Below are 24,907 nucleotides of genomic sequence, written 5' to 3' on the forward strand. Positions count from 1 at the left end.
AGCGGAGCCAGTGTTGTAACAGCCATCAGGATGTGTTACAGACCTACTCTCAGACAAAAGTGGAGGCCTTTGTTTCCCAATGAGAGGACTAGCTTGTCAGGAATACCTTGTGAAAGACTGTGGGACAGTGTAAAGGGCTACTGTCTGCTCTGTGCTTCCTACAGCTTCTCTCCCAGGAGTCAGAGCCCTGAGGAAAGGAGGCATGATGACTGCCTTCAGCTAGAAAAGCTGGGGATGCATGGGTCCTACAGATTGTCTGCCTCCTGGTCTAGGAACCAACCTGGTACCTCACCTGGCAGGCATGACTAAGGTGTGGACTAGAGACAGGAACAATTCTGGGTTACCCATATGAGTCAGAGAACTGATGTGATCAGGATTCCTGGGGCTGTTATTGAAGGTGGAGGGAGGGCTTGGGAGCCCAGGGACATGGTTTCCGTGAAACTAGGAACAACATTTAGGTTATATCAAGTAAGAAATTAGGGATCCTGACCTGTAGGAGTAGGGAATGGATCCTCCCCAAGAGTCTTCAGGAAGGAGGAAGTCACTGCCCCAGGCTATGGGTGGGCAAAGTAATCAGAACACGCTGGGTTGTGGCCAGCAATTGGGTAGCAGCAGGAGACTGACACTACTGACCTGCAGGTTGATCTTCTGGTCACTGGGTTGTTTGTAGTATGCCATGTAGAACAGGCTCCTGGGAGCTAGCTGACACCTCTCCCCCAAATGCTGGAGCCGCTGCTTGGCACCCAGAAACAATCTGCAGGGGTGTAGACTGCAGCCCCATTTACAATGACAAGAGAAGGCCTAAGTGACCTTCGCATGCCGGCATGTGACATTCAGTGACTGGCCTGATCTAATGAGTGTGTGTGTGCATACCTGGTTCTACCTGGGGATGTGCTTTTCTCCTTGTGACCCGGAATGCCAGGTGTATGCTGTCAGTGAAGGGGGCTTAGGGCTGTGGCCAGCCAGCTTGGCTACCAAGAACCTGCAGTGCCATGGCACTACCGCCCTGTGGGGTTCTTCAGTCTGCAGGTGGATTGATTACCCACCAGGTAGGTATGGATGTGTCCTGAGAAGTGTTTAAACAGTTAAACAGAGAGACTCTTCATTATGATAGGTTCAGTTTGTTAGTAGTTTTGACAGTTGGTGCTCTGGACTCCTCAGGAGCACCTATCATCCCACAGTTGCAGATCCTCTCCTGAATTTTTTGGAGCTTGGTCTTAGCTTGCCATTTAGGTTTGGGGTTCACTGAATTTTCCATGTGCATGTGTGTGGAGCACATATGCACACATGCATAAGGAGACCCAGGTTAATGCTGGGAATCATCACTCACTCCTCCACCTGTTCATTGAGACACATCTCTGGGTCAAACCTGGAGCTCACCAAAACAGCTAGTCTTACTAGCCAGTTTGCTCTAGGGACCCCATCTTTCCCTTCCAAAGCTGGAATTACAGGTGGGCTGTCCTGCAACCTGGCAGGTCCATGAGTTATGATTCTTATGTGTCACAGCAAGTTCAAGTGCCACTCTGACCATCTCCTTAGCCGATGTTTGGTGCTTTGTCATATTTGCTGGTTGGTGTCTGCTTTCTGAAATGTAGCTCTCCTGGGTACACCAAAGCTATTCCCACTTACTGTATGTCAGTGTGGCTGTGCTGCTGGGATGTCTAGTCATATCAATCATAGCTTTTGGTCTCTGCAATGACAGCCCTGGCGCCTGCCATGTTTGAACAAGTCAGTGCAGTGATGCATGGAAAGGCAGGCCCTTCTTGAGTGGGATCCCAAATATGAGCCTGTGAATTGTTAACCTCCCTGTCACCATGAAGCTCAGTGCTAGTGCTGACCCTGCCTGTTCCACAAAGAGCCTCTCAGTGTCTCTCTCTGGCCTTCTTTAATGTTCTTGAAGCTGCATTGCTGCTCAGGTGTTGTGCTTCAGAGTCCCTCCTTCTGGCCATGTGACATACATCTCATAGTCTGTGACATCCTGCTTTGTTCAGAGACTCTTTGAAGACCTTGGAAAGGTCATCAGGTTGACTAGTTTATTGTAATCATCTTGCTTTCCTCGGAGCCTTTGTGTGTTATATGTGGTAATTCCTCCAGTCATTGTCCAGAAGCCTCACAGCAAAGCTGTCTGTCAGACCAGGGGCAGGTCTCTTTTCACGGCTGTGTGTGTGTGTGTGTGTGTGTGTGTGTGTGTGTGTGCATACAGAAGATGGTAATCAGGGTTTTGATGGTGTCCAGTGCTGTCACCTTGGAAAACCCTGGGCTGCTTGGCTTTCATTGGGAGAGGGCAGAGCCCTGAGCTGATAATGTGGTTCTTGTTCTTCAGATCCGGAACATGGTTGCAGTATTGGAAGTGATCTCCAGTCTGGAGAGATACCCCATCACCAAAGAGGCACTAGAGGTAAGAGCCCTGGCCCAACCTTGGGCAGAATGGGAGATAAGGGTAGCCCCCAGGCAGCTTCTTTCTGTGTCCTAGGCTCTTGGAGTCCTTCAGGGGACCCAGTGGGCAGTGTATCCAGGACATCAGTCTTCCCACAGAACTCTTCAAGAATGAAGGTTTCTGATTTCACTGCTAGGCTCCTTCCCATACCCTACACACCTCAGCATTTTTGAGACATAGCTTGAGCTGTACTTTATTTAGGCAACTGGTTGGTGGCCCCGTCCTTTATTTGGGGATCAGGTCTTAGGCTGTGAAATATGCTCACCCAGACACCCTGGCAGAGCAGCTGTGGGCAGACTCTGCAGGTCCCAGGAGTCAGTGGACCTGTTCCTGAGGAAGCCCCTGGGTTCCAAATCTAAGGATTCATGCTGCTACATAGTGCTGGACACACCCAAGCTGTATCCAAGAAGCTGGCAGTTTGGGGGAGGGAGGGAAAAGGTAAACCAGGAAGGGTAAACTAACTTACTGGCTTAGCTTCCTTGTCCTGCCGCTATGTTCTTATTCTCTAAGCATGTGTCACTCTCGGTTGTAGGAGACACGACTAGGGAAGCTCATCAATGATGTCCGCAAGAAAACTAAGAATGAGGAGCTGGCCAAGCGGGCCAAGAGGCTTCTGCGGAGCTGGCAGAAACTCATTGAGCCCGTGCACCAGAATGAGGTGGCACTACGGGCACTGGCAGGAGCTGCAGGCTCTGCCAACGGGGGCGCACACAACTGCCGGCCAGAGGTGGGAGTGGCCAGCACACCCAAGAGCATCCATGACCTGAAGAATCGCAACGACATCCAGAGGCTCCCTGGGCAGCGACTAGACAGACTGGGTAGCCGTAAGCGCAGGGGGGACCAGCGTGATCTGGGCCACCCGGGGCCACCCTACAAAGTTTCCAAATCTAGTCCTGACCCACTAGTCCCCAATGCATCCCCTCTCCCCACTAACGGGATCAGTGGGAGCCCAGAGAGCTTACCCAGCCCTCTGGATGGTAGTGGGCACATGGGCTCTGATGGCAGCCGCCTGGAACCCAGCGAGAACGAGAAGCACAGCACCAAGATCCCTGTGAACGCCGTGCGGCCGCGCCCCAGCTCCCCTGGCCTGGGCAAGCCCCCCGTGCCCTGCCTGCAGACCAAGACTGCGCAGTTGCAGCATCTGGACAGGGCGGATGAGCCGCCAGGCCCTCCCCATCCCAGGGGGGCCTCTCGCTGCTCCTTCAGCCCCCGGAACTCACGGCACGAAGGCTCCTTTGCCCGGCAGCGGAGCTCGTACACAACGAAAGGCCCCTTGTCCAGCCCCTCCTCACGCCCCCAACCACTGGACACCATACAGGTGCCGTCCCCACTCCCACTGGCCCAGCCATCCACGCCCCCTGTGCGGCGAATGGAGCTGCAGTCCAGCGCTGAGAGCCCTGTACACTGGCCAGAGCAGCCCGAGGGCCACCCGCGGCTAACAGGGCCATCCTGCAGGGTTGGGTTGTCGCCAGACTCTTCCAAGGCGGACAGTGATGCTGCCTCCTCGGGTGGCTCGGACAGCAAAAAGAAAAAGAGGTACCGACCTCGAGACTACACGGTGAACTTAGATGGGCACGTGCCTGAGGCAGGTGTCAAACCTGTGCGGTTAAAAGAGCGGAAGCTCACCTTTGACCCCATGACAAGACAGATCAAACCTCTGACCCAGAAAGAGCCGGTGCGGGCCGACAGCCCCGTACCCACAGAGCAGCCACCTAGGACAGAACTGGACCAGCAGGAGGCCAAAGCCAGTCTCCAGAGTCCTTTTGAGCAGACGAACTGGAAGGAGCTGTCGCGCAACGAGATCATCCAGTCCTACTTGAGCCGCCAGAGCAGCTTGTTGTCATCGTCTGGTGCGCAGACCCCAGGCGCGCACCACTTTATGGCAGAGTACCTGAAGCAGGAGGAGAGCAGTCGGCGAGGAGCCTGCCAGCCTCATGTGCTGCTGCCGCTGCCCATGCCCACTGACCTCCCTGGGCTCACTCGGGAGGTCACACAGGACGATCTGGACAGAATCCAGGCCCAACAGTGGCCAGGGGTGAACGGGTGTGAGGACACACAGGGTAATTGGTATGACTGGACGCAGTGCATATCGCTCGACCCACATGGCGACGATGGGCGCTTGAACATTCTGCCTTATGTCTGCTTGGACTGAGCACTTGGCCTGGTCATCAAGTGCATTCTCACCTTGCAGGGGCTAGGCTGGCCAGCCGGGAGGGCGGCCATGAGGCTCGCTCTCCACCCTCCTTTTGTGAAATGCTGCTACCAGTTTACTAACGATTGCAAAGGAAGGGCCGCTCAGAGGGCAGACGGCAGAGGGAGTTCAGAACTCTATAGCAAGCCAGCTATAAAGCGTTAGTCCCCCGACCCCAGAAGAGAAGAGGTGCGAAGTACCGAAGGCGGGGACCTCAGTGGCAGGCAGGCACAGGAACCCTGTGGGAGAGGTTACCTTAACAGCAACAGACGCACATCTCATCTCTGCATCTCCTGCTCTTTGGCTCTGGTGTCTCTGAGGTACAGGCCACTTCTCCGGCCTCTGTCAAGCCAGTGTTTTCTTTCCTTCGTGTTGTGTGCTAGAAGCTTCTCTGCTGTGGTGAGCCCTGGCATTGGGCGGGTGGGCCAGCTTCACCCACACTGCACAGATGCCCACCCATCTGTATATGGTTTCAGTTCAACCCCAGTTCTTAAAGAAATGCTGCAGAAACTTCAGTTTTCTCATTTATTTCATCCTTTTTTCCACCTGACCACCAGCCAAATGACTTTTCCTTTCTTTTTTCCTCTTCACATCTCTAGAAAATGTCATCTTTCTAGAGCCCTCAACCCACAAAGTTCCCGAGGGTGCTACTGGCGTGAGTTGCCCTGCTGGGCGAAGGGAATGCCGTCTGTTCGCTGGAAACACTCATAACCATTCCTTTAGATTCGTTTGCCTTATGGTTGTCATAAACGCGATTTGCAAAAACAAGGAGCCTTAGTGAATGTACAGTACCTAGACTTCTGCGTCCGCGCAGAAGGGAGCAACTTTGCTATTTGGTCCAGTAAGTGGACACCTTGTGATATAAATGTGGAAATAAAAAAAAAAAACATTTGCACAAACCCCTTTTTGAGTCATTTCTCATTTTACACTTGATCTTTTTCTGGAGCCCACAGCCACACCCGCTGTTCCCAGTCTTGGTGGTATTCCATTTTAACTTGCTTCTGTGGCAGCAGGCAGGCCCCTCCTACCTGCCTTTCATTCATTTGGGGTCCACCACATCACCCACCCAGAGAAGCCCCCTTCTGCAGGGGGGTACACATGCGCTACCTCAAGAACAAGGATGAGCTACAAACACACCCCCGACACTCAGGCAGCCGAGTTGGGCTGCCATTTTCTAAACTGCTAATAAAGACACTGTAAAGGAGAAAGTCGAGGTCGGTGAGGTGACTAAGCAGATACACGGTTGCTGTGAAGGCAGAGAACAGGAGTTGGATCTCCTGAACCCACCTGGTGGAAGGAGACAACAGACTCAAGTCCTCCTCTGACCCCACCCTCTCACAAAAATTAATGACTACATTTTTAAGGGACCGGAACAACTCCCACAGCCACTTGAAAGCACACTATCTTCGGAATCGAGTTTCGTCGCTAGGGTGACGGTGCTGAAGTCTTGTCCTGCCTCGGGGCTCTCGCCAGCAGCTTCAGCCCGGCCGGAGGGCTCTGCAGACAGGAAGCGCCCCGCCCTGGGTTGTCAGGGGAGAGTGACACCTACCGCACAGCTTCCGAGGACCGGCGTCCTCCGGAGGCTCGGCTCCAGTCGGCTTCTTTTCTCCTGAAAGATCTTTTGTTAATCCGGTTCGGGCCCTAGGCATCCCGCTTTCCCAGCCACAAGTGGGCGGGCCCGCGTCGCCCCGCCAGCCACGGGAGCGCGCCGTAGCGCTTCGCGCACGCGCGGCGCCCACGGCGCGCCTTCCGGAAACCTTCCAAGTGGGGTGGGGCCCTCGCCGGAGACGTGGTTGCGGGCGCGTCGGCGGGCGGGCGGTGATGACGCGAGGGAGGCAGCCAATGGCGAGCGGCGATGACGCGCAGGCCCGGAGGCCAATGGTGATCGGCCCCTGCCGGCGCGCCCGCCTCCGGCCCGCGTCGGGCGGTCGTCCGGCGGGAAGGGGGCGGCCGCTTGGGCAGGATGGCGGCGGCGGTAGCCGCGGGTCCCGGCGCGGGCGCAGGGGTCCCGGGCACGGGGGGTGGCGGCGGGGCGCGCGAGGGCGCGCGGGTAGCGGCGCTGTGTCTGCTGTGGTACGCGCTGAGCGCGGGCGGCAACGTGGTCAACAAGGTGATCCTGAGCGCCTTCCCATTCCCGGTCACCGTGTCGCTGTGCCACATCCTGGCGCTGTGCGCCGGGCTCCCGCCGCTGCTGCGCGCCTGGCGCGTGCCGCCCGCGCCGCCCGTGTCGGGCCCCGGCCCGCAGCCGACGTCCGGCCCGCTGCTGCCGCCGCGCTTCTACCCGCGCTACGTGCTGCCGCTCGCCTTCGGCAAGTACTTCGCGTCGGTGTCGGCGCACGTCAGCATCTGGAAGGTGCCGGTGTCCTACGCGCACACCGGTAGGTGCGGACGCGGGCCGGGGCGCACTGCCTGGGGCTTCGAAGTATGGGTACGAGTTCGCGGGCCGTCAGACTGAGATGCCGCCAAGCCGCGGCCGAGTCTCAGGTTGGAAAAGGTCGGAGGAGTTAACCGCGCGCCGAGCAGAACTGACTCCAGCTATTGGGGTCGGTAGAAAGCCTTACAGAGAGAGAAGGTCGGCGTCGGGTGTACAGGCTGCAGGGACTGCCCGCTGAGTGCTTTTCCTCTCTTTGCAGTCAAGGCCACCATGCCCATCTGGGTGGTCCTCCTGTCTCGGATCATCATGAAGGAAAAACAGAGCACCAAGGTAACCCCGGCAGAAACCCTGGGCAGGGCGGGATTCCCGGTAACTGGCTAGGTTGATGACGTGGTTGGACCGTGGCAGTCCTCGAGCTTCCTGTCAAACAAGGAAGTCAAGGTGTCAGCCCCCCTGGGCCTTCCCCAGTGTCCCACACTCATTTCAGACAGCAGGTGTGTGGGAAGGGGAGATGTCCTCTTACTTATTGTCCCCAAGTGCCACGTCCCTCTGGGGTCCCTTCTTCCTGTTTTGATTCCCTCCGCTGGTTTGTTGATTGATGATGCCTATTGGGTCCCGTTTTTGGCAAGTCACCAAGGAACAAACTAAGTTGAGACAGGTTTTCCTTCTCGTCTTTTTAAACATTTATCTGTGTGTGTATGCTGTGCCTCAGCATGTCTGCGAAGCTTGGAAGACAGGAGTCCATCTCATTTTTCCATACAAGTTACCAGGCTTGGCGGAAAGGGCCCTTACCTGTTGAGCTATCGTGAAAGAATGGTCGGTGCTGGACAGCTGGATCTGATGTGAGATGCCAGACCAGAGGAATTTGATGGTGGCAGAATCCAGCCAGTTCTTAGAAATTAAAACTTTGAGGAGCCTAACATGGTATGATGGAATGCTAAGGCAGGAGGATGGAGAAGTCCAGGATAGCCTAGGCTACAGAGCTCAACTTCGTCTCAAAAAGTCTCGGAGCTGGTCATGGTGGTGCACACCTTCAATCCCAGCACTTGGGAGGCAGAGGCAGGCGGGTCTCTGTGAGTTTGAAGCCAGACTGGTCTACATAGTGAGTTCCAGGACTCTGCAGAGACCCTGTCTCCAACAAAAAAAATGAGAGAGAGAGAGAGAGACAGAGAGAGAGAGAAAGGTTGTAGCTCAGCATGGAGCCCTTACTGAGACCTCACAGGACAGGGTTTTGTCGCTTGTTTAAACCAAGGTGTGATGATCTGGATGTGGGCCACACAGGGCACCCAGGGCTCAGGGCTGCCTGAGAGATGCCAGTGTCCCAGCTGGAAGCCATCTCACCCTGTTCTACAAATGTTCATTTTCTATATATGTCCTATAATTGGTTTAGCTCAGAATGGCTTCCCCCTGAATCACTGTGTAAAAACTGGGCCACCTCTGACTGAGTTTTGTCCTCGGGCCATGTTCATCCTGGCCAGCCCTGTCTGTACTCTGCAGTCTCCATTCACGGTGATGTCGAGTGGAGCTGGCCTCCTGGAGTGAGTTGCTGGGGAGGCAGCCAGGTGTGTCACCTGATAACACACCTTGTGTTTATCAGTTTTCCTTGTCACTGGGAACATTGTACAAGTGAAGGTCCTGGAGACTGGCCCTTCCGGTCAGGCCTCTGAATCCCTGTTGTCAAGGGAAGATGCGGGATGCTGACAGGGCGAGTGGACCATGGCCAGGAGTGCAGGGGCAGGCGTCCAAGTCTCAGTGGTCACTTGCCTTGAGGACAGAACCCTCTGCTGCTAAAAGCCTGGCCTGTCTTGCTTTGTTTTTACACATTTTGTGAGTCCACATGGAGATTAGGGGACAGCTTGAAGGAGTTGGTTCTTTACCCACAAGGAGTTCTGGAGTTTTATGTACTGAGCCCACTAACTGGGCCTCGATTCAGTTTTTAATACAAAATCTCTGACTGGAAATCCACCTGGCTTCCTACCTTGCTGGATTTTGTTTGTTCTTAGAAACGGGATTTGAAAGTAGCCCGAACTAGCCTCCTTTTTTCCCCATTTATTTATGTATTTGCCTGTCTGTGTGGAAGTCAGATGGTAGCTTTTGGGCGAGTCAGTTCTTCCACCATGTGGGTCCTGGGCATCAAGCTCAGGTGTCAGGCGTGGCAGCAAGTGCCTTTCTCTTCAGCCATCTCACCAGCCCCAGACTCTTGGTGATCCTCCTGCCTCAGCTTCCTGGGTGCCAGGATTCTGGGGGTGAAGATGGGGTCCCCCAGGTGAGGGATAGGCCACCTGAGGTTTCCTGTAGTTCTGAGTGGTGGGTAGCCCTAGCCCAGCTGAGCTCCTCTGCCCCCTGCAGGTGTACCTGTCACTGGTCCCTATCATCAGTGGAGTCCTGCTGGCCACTGTTACAGAGCTGTCTTTCGACGTGTGGGGGCTGGTCAGTGCCCTGGCAGCCACGCTCTGCTTCTCCCTTCAGAACATCTTCTCCAAAAAGGTGTGTGCTCCCGCTATGCTGCTTGCCTACAGGGGCCAGAGCAGACGACCCTCCTGTGCCTTCTGTCTGCCTGAGTCTCTGTTCCTTCTTTTGTTTTGAGAGCCGGCCCTAACCTAACCCACTCTGCTGATCTCTTGTGTTCCTTTTTCTTTACAAGTCTTCTTGTAACACTTTGTTTACATACTTAGTGTGTGGGGGCAAGGGCACCGCCATGGCCTGACTGTGGAGGGCAGCGAACAACTTGCAGAAGTCAGTTCTTCCTCCATGTGGGACCTGGGCATTGAACTCAAGTCCTTAGGCTTGGTGACAAGCCTTTACCCATTGATCCATCTTGCCAGCCCTTCCACATTATTTCCCACTAAACCTGCCACCACCCCCCATTTTGTCCCATGAGCCCCTGGGATCTGCCTGCAGTCCCCACCATCAAGTGCTTGATTTGCACACACTTAACACTATAGCCCACTTCGATGTGGGTGCTAGGGATCTGAGCTCAAGTCCTCATGCCTGAGCCATCTCCTCAGCCCTCCTTTCCTTTCTAGGAACATGTATGCTGAGCATGCCTCTGAGGTGTGGTCACTGACCCCATCTTGTCTGGCTGCTCAGTGGTTACTGTGTGGTGTTACCCTACTGCAAAGCTGAGCCGTGGCTGCTGGGTGCCACCTTTAGCACAGAGGGTCTCCTTGTTAGGAATGTGACTTATTTCCAACCTGTTGTAAGAAATACATCTGTGAACCTCTGCAGAACGTGCTGCTGGGTGCTTGGGTTAGGGCATCCCCCTGCTGTAGACAATGGTCTGCAGTAGGATCTGTTTTTGGCTTTTGCCTGGCACTGCCTGGTGGGACTCCATAGCCTAAACCAACCTGCACTCAACTCAGAGGGATATTAGCCAGGCATGATGGTACCCGCCTGTCATAAGCATGTGTGGAATGAAGTCAGGATCGCCATGAGTGTGGCCAGCCTAGGCTACAGAGAAAGACAACAGATGCAAATAAAAAAATAGCGGGGGAGGGGGGCTTCAGAGTACCTGGCTCACTGCACCCTCCCCAGCCTGTGTGCTGCTGGGTCAATTCTGTTCTTCTGTCGGCCCTCGCCCATAGGACAGCACTTTGTCCAGGCATGGCTGTGTTCCTTCCTAAGCAAGCAAGCCCGTCTGATACCCAGTCTTGGATATCGGATTCCAGTCTCACTGGGGTCCGGAAACCCAGGCCTTGTTGCTGGTCAGGTGTCAGCGACTCTAATGAGGTGCTCTCCCCTCAGGTGTTGAGGGACTCCAGGATCCACCACCTGCGACTGCTCAACATCCTGGGCTGCCACGCCGTGTTCTTCATGATCCCCACGTGGGTTCTCGTGGACCTCTCCACCTTCCTGGTCAGCAGCGACCTGGTGAGTTGATCTGCTGGGAATGTGTGTGTCTTCACTAGCATGTGCTGCTTTGGGCACTGCAGCCTTGAGTTCCTCCTGGACACTCTTGAGCATCTGTCTGTGCTGGTCTGTCTTCTGTCCCTGTAGTAATACCTGAGGCAGGCTAGTTTATAAGAACATAGGAATCTTTGGGTCTCAGGTCTGGATACTGAATGTCCAGCATGGAGTATGTTCTTCCGAGGGCTCCTGCCATGTCCTGTGACCTGAGGACCAGGCTGACAGAGCCCCTGAGATGGTGGCTCAGGGTTTCTGGGTTTCTGTCAGCGTGCTTGGCCCTGGTGCGTGGGAACTGTGCTGAGCACAGCAGTGTCACGCTCTGACACTGCTAGAGTGCGTCCAGAAGGGATTCACACTTGTATTTTCAGTATTTAAGTCTCCTTCATTCAAAAACCTAAGTCCAAATGGACTAAAACCCAAACTCTGTGAGCAGCTGTAGGAACTAGAGTCCTGGGAAGGAGAGGCTGTCTTACACACAGCCGCGGCACGCTGGAGACGTCGCTCTGGAGTGCATACACTTACCTGTGTACACACACATGCTCTTTCTAGTGGGGCACTGGTCACAGTCTAGAGCTGACCAATGGGGAAGTATTGGTCCCCGCCAAAAGCTGCTAGAAAGCGGAGGCTCCACCTGGTAGGCGGAAGTGAGGAATTGGGAAATAGCCTTGCGGGGAGGGGGACTCTTTCTTCTCTGCCTTTGCTTCCTTAATGAAGTCATTCCTGCTACAAAAAGCCAACAGTTTCTGAGCTGCATGTCAGGACTGTGCCTTGGGGCTGGCTATGGTCAGGACAGCACTTGCCCTTGACCCCTCAAGGCCTAGGCTCCACTCAACACGACACACAAAACAAGGGACACTTGGGCTGGAGAGATGGCTCAGTGGTTAAGAGCATTGCCTGCTCTTCCAAAGGTCCTGAGTTCAATTCCCAGCAACCACATGGTGGCTCACAACCATCTGTAAAGAGGTCTGGCGCCCTCTTCTGGCCATCAGGCATACACACAGACAGAATATTGTATACATAATAAATAAAATAAATAAATATTTAAAAAAAAAAAAAACAAGGGACACTTACCTTCTCGTCCCAGCACGCAGGAAGCAGAGACAGAGGATCAGAATTCAGAGTCATCCTTGGCTACATAGCAAGTTTGAGGACAATCTGGGCTACATGAAACCCTATCTAAAAAGAAAAGGAAATCCTGGGCAACAGCTAGTGGGACCTGTGAGCACTGCCCCACACAGTGTCCAGGAGACTGGGTGGACCTGTGGGCCAGGGCACAGTTGGACAGTGAACGCTAAGCACAGAGCTTCGGAAGAGGCTTTGACCATGGTCGCCATGGGCTGCTGGAGTTTGAAGCCCAGTAGCCTTCTGTACAAGACTCCAGGAAGGGCCAATGTCTTCTGCTGTGTTGTCCTGGGCATGCTCCATCCTTAGGAAGCACATGATGGAGGGAGTGAGCCAAGTCCTACAAACTGTCCACTGACTTGCCCTGTGGCACATGTCCACATGCGTACACCATGATGTTTTAAAATACTCGAGTGGTGTCTCCCCAGTACTTGGGCACGTATGTGGGAGGACCAAGACCTTAAGTCATCCACAGCTACATAGGCCAGCCTGAGCTACATGAGACTGTAATTCCCTATCTGGAGAAAGAGACCTTCCAGACCCTCTGCGCTGAACCATCTTTCCTGGATGAGCATAGCTCCTACCCCTCAAGGCAGAAGCCTCTTCACACCAACTGGAACCCATCACAGCCAGCCACAGCTGGACAGTGGGGATCAGCAGATGTGGGAGCACAGCCCCAGTGATACGCCCTCATCCCAGCTCCTGCATCCCAGCTCAGAGAGCATCTGCTTAGAGGGGCCGGGAAGATCCTCAGAGCCAGAATCGCAGGAAGTCCACTGTGAAGCAGTCTTCCTAGGAACGGCTGCATAAACAAGACGGGACAGTATCAGCGGACTTGCCAATCTGGAAGGGAGAAAATCTCACAGGGTCCACCCCAGACAAAGAACTACAGGCCGCTAACGACTGCTGGGAGGGGGAGAGTTAGCCTTTGCCAGGAGGAGGACCCTGGCTGTCCAGTGCAGGGTGGTCAGCTCTGAAGCCATACACACAGACAACGAAAACAGGCTCAGCAGGTTGTGTGTATACATGTGTGTTCACACATGCACATGTGTGACAATAAAGAAAAAGGCTGTTAACTTGGGGTACCTGCAAGGGGCTGGCAGGAGGAAAGGGATAGGAGAAGTGATGCAATTTTATTTCAGTTAAAAACATTTTTAAGAAGGAAAAAAGAACTCGAATGGAAATCTTTTTTTTTTAAACTTTAACTTTATTTCATGCACATTGGTATAATGATGTCAGATTCTCTTGAATTGGAGCTACAGACAGCTGCGAGCTGCCATGTGGGTACTGGGAATTGAACCCCTGTCCTCTGGAGGAGCAGTCAGTGCTCTTAACCACTGAGCCATCTCTCCAGCCCCCTTGAATGGAAATCTTAGAATGGGAGCACAGCGCCTCTGAGATGCCCATACCGTGGTGACACCAGTGGGTCGGCAGAGATTGGCCTGTGCGCTATAGGGCAGTGCCTGTGATCCCATCCTCAGCCATGATGTAGAAGATTGCCAGAGAGTGAGGGCAGCCTGGGCTACATGGCGAGTTACCGCGAACTGGAAACAACCTACAACAACTGAGGAAAAGCTGGTATAGCCATGAAATGGAATATTACCTAGTAGTGAAGAATATCCTCTTGTTTCTCACAGCCCAGACTAGTGTCAGGCTGAATGGAAAATGCCTGGCTCTGTGTTCTGTGATTGTTTATCGAAACAGTATGCTAGGGACAAACTCCATTGCAGTTGCCAGGTTTAAGGAGAGGGTGGGTGCTGAGGAGCCAGGAGGGCATTTTGTCAGGAAGCCATCCGGGGCCCCAGTTGTGGCTCACTGTACATCTCCCTGGGCTGGCCACTCAGTTCCCCAAACACATAAATATGTGAAGCTGCCATGTCTAGGCCTCCTGGGAGCAGAGCAGCACCCCCTGAGTGACCCCAGTGAACTCCTACCCAGCCAGGGCCTTGGGGCTTTTGACTTGGGTGCAGCAATTCCCATCCCCCAAAAAGCTTTATTACGGGAACAGGGAGTGCATCCAGTTTCCGCTCCTTGAGATTTTCCTTCTCTTCCTTTAGGATGTGTGAGAGTGTGTGTATGTGCATATATTTGTGTGAATGTGTGTGCGTGTGTAGCTCAGCCTCCTGCACCTTCCTCAGTAGCTCCCCCTTGTCTTGCTGATGTAGGATCTCATTGACTGGCTGCCAAGCCTCAGGATCTGCCGTTTCTGTCCTCAAGCTTCCTGCCTCTAGCAGTGTGCTCTGTATATGTGCAGCTGCATGGTTTCTCTTGTGTTTTGTTTTGTTTGTTTTTCACATGGGTGCTGGGGTCTGAACTCGGACATTTTCCTGACTGAGCTGTCTGTCTTCCCAGCCCACCATTGGTGTTTTTGAGACAGGATCTAGGTCCTGTATTATGTGGCCTAGGGTGACTTCAAACTCCTGATCTTCCTGTCTCTAGCTCCTGAGTGCTGGAGTAGAAAGTGTGCCCACCATGCCTGGATTGGAAGCTCAGTATGATTTGGTTGACTCCGTGTGTTACTCTTGTGGGTCTTCCTTCCCCTGGTGTCTCCCTGGCATGCCTGCTAACCACCATGTTCAGAGAGGGTCCGGCTGGGACTTGTGGCCGCCACAGGAAGGCTGGAAACTGACAGCAGGGCAGGAAGGTGGGTGTGAGGGCCGTCTGAGGAAGCTGATGCCCAGGACTGTCCCGGGTCCTAGCTGGGCTGCTGCATTCTCCTGGCACCTGTCTGAGAATGGGTGGTGGGCTCAGGGGCTCTGTGTCCCTCTCTCTGGAAGGTGACAGTAGTTGATAATGTCACCCATCTCCTCGGGTCCTTCTGGTTTGATACTTTCACTTCCCTTTGGTTTGGGGTTTGGGTGCTGGAACCTATGACGTCATTCATGTTCAGCACATGCCCCACCACCCCGCTGTGTCTGTGGTCCAACTGTAGAGAATGCTTTGGAGGGGAGAGCTATGCGATGGCTCGGTGGGGAGACTGCTTGCTGTGCACCAGGAGGCAGGGGAGATCCCTGCAGTAAGCTGCACCCTGCCACACACACACACACACACAATTTTGGTGGCCTTTTGAAGAAAAATTATTAGATGTTATGTGTATGGGTGTTTTGTCTGCATGTATGTCCATGTACAAAATGTGTGCCTGGTGCCTTCAGAGTTAAAAAAAGAGGGCATGTGATCCCTGGACTGATATTATAGACAATTGTGATCCTCTATGTGGGTGCTGGGAATCTAATCGGAAAAGTACTCTTATAACTGACGAACCATCTCTGCAATCCTTTGGTGGCTGTTTTTGCATCTCTGACAAGATACCCTCAACGACTGCACCATGCAGTGGAGTGGTCAGGAGGGTCAGAGGTCATGTTTAAACTGGTAAAATGGCTCAGTGGTACAGTAAAGGCATTTGTTACCAAACCTGTCACCCACCAGTTTGAGGCCAACCTGGGCTACGTAAGATTCTGTTTCAAAAAAAAAAAAATCTAACCACCTGCTGCACATGGTGACAATCTGCCTAAATACATATGTGCCCCTCCCCTATTGATGCTTCCTACCTGTCTCCATAGGCCTATGTGTCTCAGTGGCCCTGGACACTGCTGCTCTTGGCAGTCAGTGGATTCTGCAACTTTGCACAGAATGTCATCGCCTTTAGTATCCTCAACCTCATCAGCCCACTCAGCTACTCAGTGGCCAACGCCACCAAGAGGATCATGGTCATCACTGTGTCCCTCATCATGCTACGCAATCCAGTGACCAGCACCAATGTGCTAGGCATGATGACTGCCATCCTGGGGGTCTTTCTGTACAACAAGGTGAGCATTAGGGGCCACTGTCCGCCAGCCAGGCACAGCCTAGGGGAAGGACAAGAAGGAGCCAAGGAGGGTTATTCTGGCTCTGGGTTCCAAAGGTGCCTTACAAGGTGGGTGGGGTTTGTGTGCTGCATAAAACATACCCTCCTGCATCTGTCCTGACCTCTGTCACGGGTGCACAAGACCTGAAGCTTCCTTGTGTCTTACTGTTTGTTTTGGAGCACAGGCTTGTGTAGCCCAGAAAGGCCTTGAGCTTCTGACCCCCAACACACACACACCTCCCAAGGGAGTGGAAAGACAGGTGTCTGTTCCATCTGGTTTATGCAGCGCTGGGGTGGAGCCCAAGTCTTTGTGCATGCTAGACAAGCGTTCTACCACAGAAGCATCCCTTGTCCTTGGTTTTGGGGTTACCTCTTTGTTGGTGGTGGTATTTTGTTTTGTTTCGGTTTGATTTTTTTTTTTTTTTTTTTTTAGGGTCTCATGATGCCCAGGCTGGCCTCAAGCTCACTGTGTAGCCTAGACTGGCCTGATACCCTTGCCCTCCTGCCTCTACCTCCTTAGTGCTGGGGTGACACTCCCCCACCCACCCAAAGTTCCCTTGTGCCTCATTACTCTCTCTTCACACAGACCAAGTATGACGCGAACCAGCAGGCTCGGCGCCACCTCCTCCCTGTCTCTACATCAGACCTGAGCAGCAGAGAGCATCTGCGGAGCCCAATAGAGAAGCCCCACAATGGTGCACTGTTTCCTCAACAGGGTGACTTCCAGTATCGCAACATTCTCCTCACAGACCATTTTCAGTACAGCCGCCAGAGCCACCCGAACTCCTATGCCCTCAGCCGCCATGACGTGTAGGCGTCATCAGGCCAAGCTTCCTGCACCACCTCTGTAAGCCCAGCAGCCTGGCTGAGCACGTAGCAGGCCAGCAGGGGAGCCCTAGAGCCTGATGGGCTGTGGGACATGACCACAACATGGATGGCCACAGGCTCTGATCCTGGTTCACTCTTCTCCTCAGAGGCCATGCTCTGCTTTGGTGCACAGAGGTGCCCCCAGTACATGGCAGAGGTCTGATCTGAACTTCTGGTGACAACAGGGACCCACTCTGCAGAACTAGCATTGCTGTGCCTGCAGTCCTGGAAGCTAGCAGGAGGTGGCATCTGGGGCTTCAAGGAGAGGACAGCGGGGCTGTAGTCCAGAGGTATAGAGAGCTGACACAGGTGCCATTACGTGTCCTCAGCAGCAGTGCTCCAGGATGCTCCATGGAAGTAAGCCGCTTGCACTTTAGTGCTGCTGACGTGGGTGCCTACAGTGACCATCGGTTCATCAGTGATTGGTGTGGCCTTCCTCTGCCTGTGAGTGTCAGAGCAGGACACAGCCCTCCACTCCCGGTCTGAGTGGCCCTTGGACTCCAGAAGGGGTGGCCAGTGTTAACTTTGGTTGCACCCACACCCTTCTGATGTTACAGAAGGCAGGATGATGGTGATGGCAATTTCCCCAGAACCTCAAGTTTCCCTGGAGAAGCTTTGGAGCCTAGGTCCCGGCAGGCAATGCACCAGGCTAGCCAGAGGGTGGAAACCATCTTGATTCATTTCAAAATGTGGGATGTTTGTTACTGGAGCAGTCCCTTGGAGCTCAGTGGTAGCAAGGTAATGCTGAAACATCTTGAAGCTGCAGCCAGAGTAGCAGAAGATGAAATCTACACTCCAAATATAGTGTCGCTTGTCAGTGAGGAGATGTCCAGCGGATGGGACAGCCGGCCGGTCTTAAGTTTTTAGTTAAGAGTCAGTTGAAGCTGGGATGATGAAGTGCCTGCTCTGCGTGCATGTGTTGGTGGCTTCGGTCTCGATCATCACAGAAAGCAACATAGTGGTGCGGGCCTACCTTTCCAGCACTCGGAAGCAAGGTCAGGGTCCTCACCTACATAGTGAGTTCCAGACCAGCCTGGACCACATGAGAGCCTATCTCAAGAAAAAGATCGGTTTTAGGGACCTGGCCTGCTGGAATACATCCAGGGGTTGAGCCAGGAGGATGGACATGAGTTTGAAGCCAATCTGGGCTACATAATGAGACTGTCTCAAAAACAAAACGTTTGGGGACTCATCCTGGTGACCTACTCCTATGGTCCTAGCTGCTCAGGAAGCCAGGGCAGGAGGGTCTCCCAAGCCTGTGAATTCAAGGCCAGTGTGGCAATGCAAGGAGAACCTTTTGGTTCACAGAAATATAGGTTCTGGTGTGGGCACAGCAGGCCAATGGTGGTACCCAAGGATTGTGACATGTTTTCTTTGGCAATCAAAGCACTAGTTTTTTTTTTTGTGTGTGTGTGTGTGTGTTTGTTTGTTTTTGTTGTTGTTATTGTTTTTGAGACAGGGTCTCATAATATAGATCATGCTGACCTCGAACTCAGAGATCTCTCTGTCCCTGCCTCTTGAGTGCTGGAATTAAAAGCATGTGCCACGACGCTCACCTGTAGACATCCCCAGTAAGGCTCCCGGACTGATCTTCAACTCTTAGCTTTCTTCTTAGAGTCCTTCGTGCCTCTGTCTCCATCTCTAAGCACTTAGCTGACAAGTGTGTCATGGCACCCCAGTCCTTAACTCCTGGTTTGTTGGATACTTGTGCTTTTGATTAATTAGAGGGTTGGGGTTTTTTTTTTTTTTTTGGTTTTGGTTTTGGTTTTGAGACAGGGTTTCTTTGTAGCTTTGGAGCCTGTCCTTGAACTCACAGAGATCCGCCTGTCTCTGCCTCCAGAGTGCTGGGATTAAAGAAGCTCTTCACCACCGCCCCATCCAGATTAATTGGGGTTTTATATCTGAGGTTAGTTCATTCACAGTGCCAGCCTCAGGGCAGTTCCATCTGCCTTGCTGGATTGCAGATGTTCAGAGCCCATCACCACAGTGGGAAGGGCACCTTGATAAGGTGGTCTGGTGGGTTTCCTCCCTGGGGAAGACACTGAGACCTGGTACTACAGAAGTCTCTGTGGGTGTCCCTGACGCTGTGTTGAACTCAGAATGAATTATGTCTTTTTGGATTTCCATAATGTTTCTGTAATATGTGTATTAATGCATTTTCCTTTTCCAGTGTGACGTTTGCCAAGGAGGGAAAGGCCATCTCACTTTTCTTACAGTTTATAAATTAATAAATGGGATATTTAATTCTGTTCATAGGTTCTCAGTGAGTAAGAACACTAGAATGAATGCGATAATCAGGTAGACCAGGTGGCTGCGGCTCAGTGGATGCGGTACTCAAACCTGTGCATGAAGCCCTGGGCTCCATCCTCAGCATCACATAAACTGATGGTGGTGCATACCTGTTACCCCACACTCAGGAGGCTGAGGCAGTTAAGAGCAGGAGTTCATGGTCATCTCTGGTAACAATAGCCCATGGTTTACCTTGGCCCATTCAGTGTCACATTAGCCCCCTAGTCTTGCTCACCCATCATGGTCACATCTCTTCTGGGATTCATGTTAGAGAAATTTTGTTGCTCTTTCCATATACCCTTTAAATGGCCAAAACACTTATCCTGGCCCATCCGACTCCTTCATTTTGCAGAAGGGGAAACAGGCTTAGAATGGTTTCGAATGTCTGTTCACTATAGAATACTCAAGTTGAGCTTCTTGTAGTTGTTTATTTCTGTGAGATGGTGGCTGCCTGTGTGGCTCAGGCTGACCACAGGATAGAGGGCAGTCCTCGGTCCTCAGTCTCGGTGCTAAGGTGACGCAGGACTGCCACACCCTGCACCTTATTTTACACCGTTTATTCTAGGGAAGGAGATGAGCTGAATCTATTGAGGCAGGGAAGTACTTGAGGCTCAATTTCCCTGTGTGTTGGAAGGACTCCGGGCTCCTAAACCTCTGGGTCTGAAATGCAAAACTGTCATGTTCTTGTTTTCCGTTGTCGTCATCCTGAGGCTCCAGTGTCATAGACTGTTCTGTGGATCGCTATTCACCAAAAATAAACGATGGTCTCCAGGGTCTTGAGATTGGATCTGGTTTGTCAGGGAAGGTTTCCTTGCGCTCCCAGAAGCATAAGATGCAAGGAGCCTGAAAATCCAGGGTAGGGAACTGGCTTGTGCAGCCCTTGCTTGGCAGAGATGGAAACCAGAATTGGGACTCGTACCCCACTTGCCATCATAGTGCAAGGGAAATGGAACCAGGATCGTCCGAGCAAGTTGACTGTTGACCAGCTCCAGGTTCAGCCAGGGGCTCTGGCTTCTGTGTGAGTAGAGGGCCACAATTTCTGGGACCCACATGGTAGGAGAGAACCGATTCCTGCAAGTTGTCCTCTAACCACATGTATACTGTGGCATGCACACACACACACACACACACACACACACAGAAGTACTCTGAATAAATAAATATTTTAAAACTTTGAATGTGTGTAGAACAGTTAGGGGAGACACCTAATAGCAATTTCCAGTTTTTGCAAGTAAAAGCATATGTATGCTCCTGTATATATACATGGTCACCTACGTGCAAACAAATAATGTGTACACAAACCACATATGAATGCAAGGCATTTCCTTAGATAGCCTTATGTTTTGAGACAGGGCCTCACTCTGCAGCCCAGGCTGACCTTAGATTCATGATCCTTTTCCTCAGCCCCAGGGTTAGTTGCTGCTGTATACTTGGCACCTGGGCCAGCAAGCCCCATTGCTCCTCCTGCCTCTACCTCCCAGCACTCCTGGCTTTTTATGTGGGTGCTGACAGTTTGAACTCGGGTCCTCATGCCTTTGTAGCAAGCACTGGCTGCTCCCTGAGTTTGATTCCCAACATCTACATGGTGGCTCACAACCTTCTAACTCCAGTTCCATGTGACCTTTTGGGCTCTGGGCACTGCACACATGGGGTATACAGACATATATGCAGGCAAACACCCATACACATAAAATCTTTAAAAATACAGGATCAGGCCGAGCGGTGGTGGCGCACGCCTTTAATCCCAGCACTCAGGAGGCAGAGGCAGGCGGATCTCTGTGAGTTCGAGACCAGCCTGGTCTACAGAGCTAGTTCCAGGACAGGCTCCAAAGCCACAGAGAAACCCTGTCTCGAAAAACCAAAAAAAAAAAAAAAAAAAAAAAAAAAAACAGGATCGGGGGCTGGAGAGATGGCTCAGAGGTTAAGAACACTGGCTGTTCTTCCAGAGGATCTGGGTTCAATTCTCAACACCCACATGGCTGCTTACACCTGTCTGTAATTCCAGTTCCTGGGGATCTGATATGATACCTTAACACCAATTCACATAAAAAATACAGGATCAGCCAGGTGGTGGTGGTGCACGCCTTTAATCCCAGCACTCTGGAGGCAGAGGCAGGCGGATCTCTGTGACAACAAAACAAAAAAAAAAATGGTCAGGTGCTAGTGGTGCCCACCTTTAATCCCAACACTTAGTAGGAGGCACAAGCAAGTAGTAGATCTCTGAATTTGAGGCTAGCCTGGTCTACACAGCAAGTTACAGGACAGAGCTACACAGAGAGACCCTGTCTTGAAAACCAAATAAAAGAATGAGGTAGACCCTTACACATAGCAGTTTTCAAACTCTGTCAGAAAGCTTAGGGTCATCCTTGATTACACAGACAGGCCGGCAGGAGCTTCATGAGACCATGAAGCTTAAAAACAAACAAAAACTCATGGTGAGAATATTGTTTTGTGTTTATTGTTTTCTTTAGAAAGTAATATGCTGAAGATACCGTGTTACTAAATATTCTTACCAAGAGAGATCACCTCTTGGGCTGCTGGCTCTATAGAGTCCAGCATCCTTGGTGTATACTGGCTGTAGCCAGTGTTCAAGCTGAGGGTGGTTGTTGTACCAGAGTGTGTGGTTTTAGTTTCCTGACCTAATCTGTTTCCTGTGCTGTAACAGATGATCTAACACCAGGTGGTTGATAAATCATGGTTTGGCTCACGGTACTGGTGCTAGGGCGTCCCAGAGTGTAGTTCTATGCTCATAACCTGGTGAGGGCCTTCCTGCCACACATGATGGCAGTGACCTCCCCACAGGTCTCTTCCAAGGCTTTCCTGAGATTTGCAGCAGTCCTCCCGCTTCAGGTGCTGTTTGCCATGCTTGACTCTCGCTCTTCTGTGAGGCATCTGGACTCCTGCCTCCACCCTCAAGTGTTGGGCGTACTGTCCTGTAGAGCATTCACAGGCACACGCACGCACCTGAAAGCTGCTGGTTCAGCCAGGCAATCATCCCATCGCCGAGGAAGCTGAAGCAGAACTCCTACAAGTTTGAAGAAGACTAGGTTACATCTGTCTAGATAGCAATATTTAAAAATAAAAGAAGCCATCACATCAAAGGTGGGAGAACCAACACCTATGACCTCACCATTAGGAACCCCTAATGTTTCCACCCACAACTATTACAAGATTCAAATATGCAGATGGGATGTTTCCAACCATGAAATTTGGGGTGACCTGTTTAAACCATAGCTGGGTGGCGGGCCTCCTCTCATTGAGGGATGACTATTTTGTTTGAAAGAAATGCTGGGACCCAGCTTTCTTGATTCTCCTCAGTTCAGGGAATGGTGCAGTCACAGTGGGCACAATTTCCCAGCCAGTTATCCTCATCAAGATCATCCCCATAGGCTCGCCCAGAGGTCCCTGGGCCTTTCATTCTAGATTGTACTAAGTGTACGGTTGGCATTTCACAGGCACTCATGGCTACCAAACTACTACATCTGTTTACTCAAGATAGGATCTCATAGTGTCCAGGCTAGCTTTGAACTCTTGGTAATCCTCCAGGCTCCTTACAGCACGTCTCAGGGCAATAGTGGATCAGATCACACTGTAAGAAGTACAATCTGCTGGGTTGTTGGCACAGTAATACCCCAGGGAACAGGTGAGCTTCAAGGCTTGGCAGGTAGGGACACATGTGCTCACTCATCCAGCAGATCAACTGTATTCCCTCAGAGGCTGCCAGGAGCAATGACTGGGGAATAGGGGGTGGGGCTAGTTACCTCTCCATTGGGCTGTGTGATAGCTTTTGTGTGTGCACCCACAAACACATGAAGAGGGCAGAGGATGTCAGGTGTCCTACTTTATTTCATTCTCCATGGTGTTCTTTTGAGACAGGATCTCTCATTGAACCTGGAGCAAGGCTGGAGGCCAAAGAACCCAGCATCCTCCTGCCTGACCCCACAACAGAGGTAACAGGCACATGGGTATGGCCATTCCTGGCTTGATGAGGTTGTGCGTGAAACCAAACTCAGGTCCTCACACTTAACAGCACTCTTAACCGCTCAACACTTCCCATTTTCTAACCATTTATTTATTTAATATATGTGGGGGGTACACATGCCATGGTCACATGTGGAGGTCAGGGGGCTACTTATAGGAGTCAGCTCTTCGACTTAGGTCACCAGGCTTGGCAACAAGTACCTTTACCCACTGGACAGGTCTCATGAAGCTTAGGCTAGCTTTGACCTCCCTATGTAGTTGGTCTTGAACTCCTGACTCTGATTCCTGTTTGTTGGGCATTGAACTGAAACCACACCCTATGGCTTTAGGACAATTATGTGGTCATCTGTTGAAATACTGGGGGTGGGACCCTGGGCCTCACATATGCTAGGCAAGCATGGGTCTCTGTGATGCTTGGCTGTTTTGGTTTCCCCCATATTTTGCAGCATTCTGTGAGCAGTCAGGGCAACTGCCATGGTGAGGGGACCACATGTGTTGCAAAGTTTTGGTCTTGGCTTGGTGGATAGGGAGTCATTCAGGTTCCCAAAGAGGTTCATTAGGAGGCAGAGTCATTGCCTAAGAAGGGCAAAGCCCAGCGGAGTAGCAAGGAGGCAGGCCTCCCTTGGCAGAACCTAGTTGCCTAGAATTATTAGGGAGGTGAAGGACAATGGGTTGGGAAATAAAAAGCAAAGGCCCAAGTGTGATGGTGCATGCCTTTAACCCCAGTGTGGGGAGGCAGAGGCCCTGTGCAGGGGTGGCAATGGGTATGTGGAGCAGGCTGGTGAGATGGCTCAGTGGGTAAAAGCACTTGGCAAACCTGATGACCCGAGTTCAATTCCTGGGGACACTGGAATGGCAGTTAAAGAGTTGTCCTCTCCCCTCCACACCTGGGAAAGGAAGGTACACTTTCCCCCAATAAATAAAACATATTAAGCTTTTAAAATATTTACTTTCTTATGTTCCACTGGTCTTCCCATTGCTTTCTTTCCCCCCCTTGATTGTTCAAGGCAGGGTTTGTCTGTGTCTGGCTGTCCTGGAACTCGCTCTGTAGATCGTGCTGGCCTCCAACTCAAAGATCCACCTGCCTCTGGTGGGATTAAAGGCATCCACCACCACAGCCCAGCTATATTGTTTTTTTTTTGTTGTTGTTGTCTTGTTTGTTTGAGATAGGGTTTCTCTGTGTAACAGCCAAGCTGGCCTCAAACTCACAGGGATCTGTCTATCTCTGCCTTCTGAGTGCTAGGATTAAAGGTGTGTGCCCCCACTGCCCAGCACAGCCAGTGTTCTTTTTTTAAAAAAAAAAACATTTATTTATTATGCATACAATACTCTGTGTGCATGCCTGGAGGCCAGAAGAGTGTGCCAGACCTCTTTACACCACCATGTGGTTGCTGAGAATTGAACTCAGTACCTTTGGAAGAGCAGGCAATGCTCTTAACCTCTGAGCCATCTCTCCAGCTCCCAGCAGCCAAGTGTTCTTGATGGCTGAACCATCTCTCCAGAAACCCTCCCTCACTTCCATTGCTTTAAACCAGGGTATTTGAGTGTCCCTCCTCAGGACTGCAAAGAGTTAACAATGAAAGTGGTATTCATTGTCCCATATCTCATCCACTGTCATGGAGACAGTAAGGAGAGGGCTAGGGAAGAGCTGAGAGCAGCTGAAGGGAAGACGGGTGAGTTGATTTTACCAGTAAGTTAGACCCCTAGTCCAAGCAAAATGCTGGGTAGACAGGCTTAAGCAGGAGTGTGACCCGGGAGAGTGGACAAGGTCACTGTCCCTAATCCACCAGCTAGCTGCCTTGCAGGATGATGGGATGGGGGTTAGGGCAGTCCGGATGCTGGAAAGATCAAGACAGTGAGTCATGGGTTATGTCAGGGAAGAAGTCTGCAGGGAGC

General features: G+C 52.0%; 2 protein-coding genes across 2 annotated transcripts in view; both read left to right on the top strand.

Annotated features, from left to right (window-relative positions):
- Med26 (mediator complex subunit 26) overlaps window positions 1–6,245 on the top strand; it is a 40,234-nt gene extending 33,989 nt beyond the window's left edge. Inside the window, exons 2-3 of the mRNA XM_050128426.1 lie at window positions 2,324–2,398; window positions 2,970–6,245. Coding sequence (XP_049984383.1) covers window positions 2,324–2,398; window positions 2,970–4,589 — 1,695 coding nt within the window. The 3' untranslated portion in view covers window positions 4,590–6,245. The remainder of the gene's footprint in view (window positions 1–2,323; window positions 2,399–2,969) is intronic.
- Window positions 6,246–6,475: 230 nt separating this feature from the next.
- Window positions 6,476–19,810, top strand: Slc35e1 (solute carrier family 35 member E1). Its single transcript, XM_050128427.1, has 6 exons — window positions 6,476–7,006; window positions 7,262–7,332; window positions 9,352–9,489; window positions 10,747–10,872; window positions 15,591–15,836; window positions 16,461–19,810. The coding sequence occupies exons 1-6, from the start codon at window positions 6,592–6,594 to the stop codon at window positions 16,686–16,688; spliced, it is 1,224 nt and encodes a 407-aa protein (XP_049984384.1). The 5' UTR covers window positions 6,476–6,591; the 3' UTR covers window positions 16,689–19,810.
- The last annotated feature ends 5,097 nt before the right edge of the window (window positions 19,811–24,907 follow it).

The sequence above is a fragment of the Alexandromys fortis genome, unplaced genomic scaffold, assembly GCF_014885135.2.
Source record: "Alexandromys fortis isolate MF-2015 unplaced genomic scaffold, M_Fortis_MF-2015_v1.1 scaffold_296, whole genome shotgun sequence".
NCBI lineage: Eukaryota > Metazoa > Chordata > Mammalia > Rodentia > Cricetidae > Alexandromys > Alexandromys fortis.

Bases quoted from the DNA above. Each gene is read 5' to 3' on its own strand.
- Slc35e1 (XM_050128427.1), top strand. From the start codon at position 6,592: ATGGCGGCGGCGGTAGCCGCGGGTCCCGGCGCGGGCGCAGGGGTCCCG. The intron at 7,007-7,261 runs GTAGGTGCGGAC...CTCTCTTTGCAG, and splicing joins GGTGTCCTACGCGCACACCG to TCAAGGCCACCATGCCCATC. The intron at 9,490-10,746 runs GTGTGTGCTCCC...CTCTCCCCTCAG, and splicing joins AGAACATCTTCTCCAAAAAG to GTGTTGAGGGACTCCAGGAT.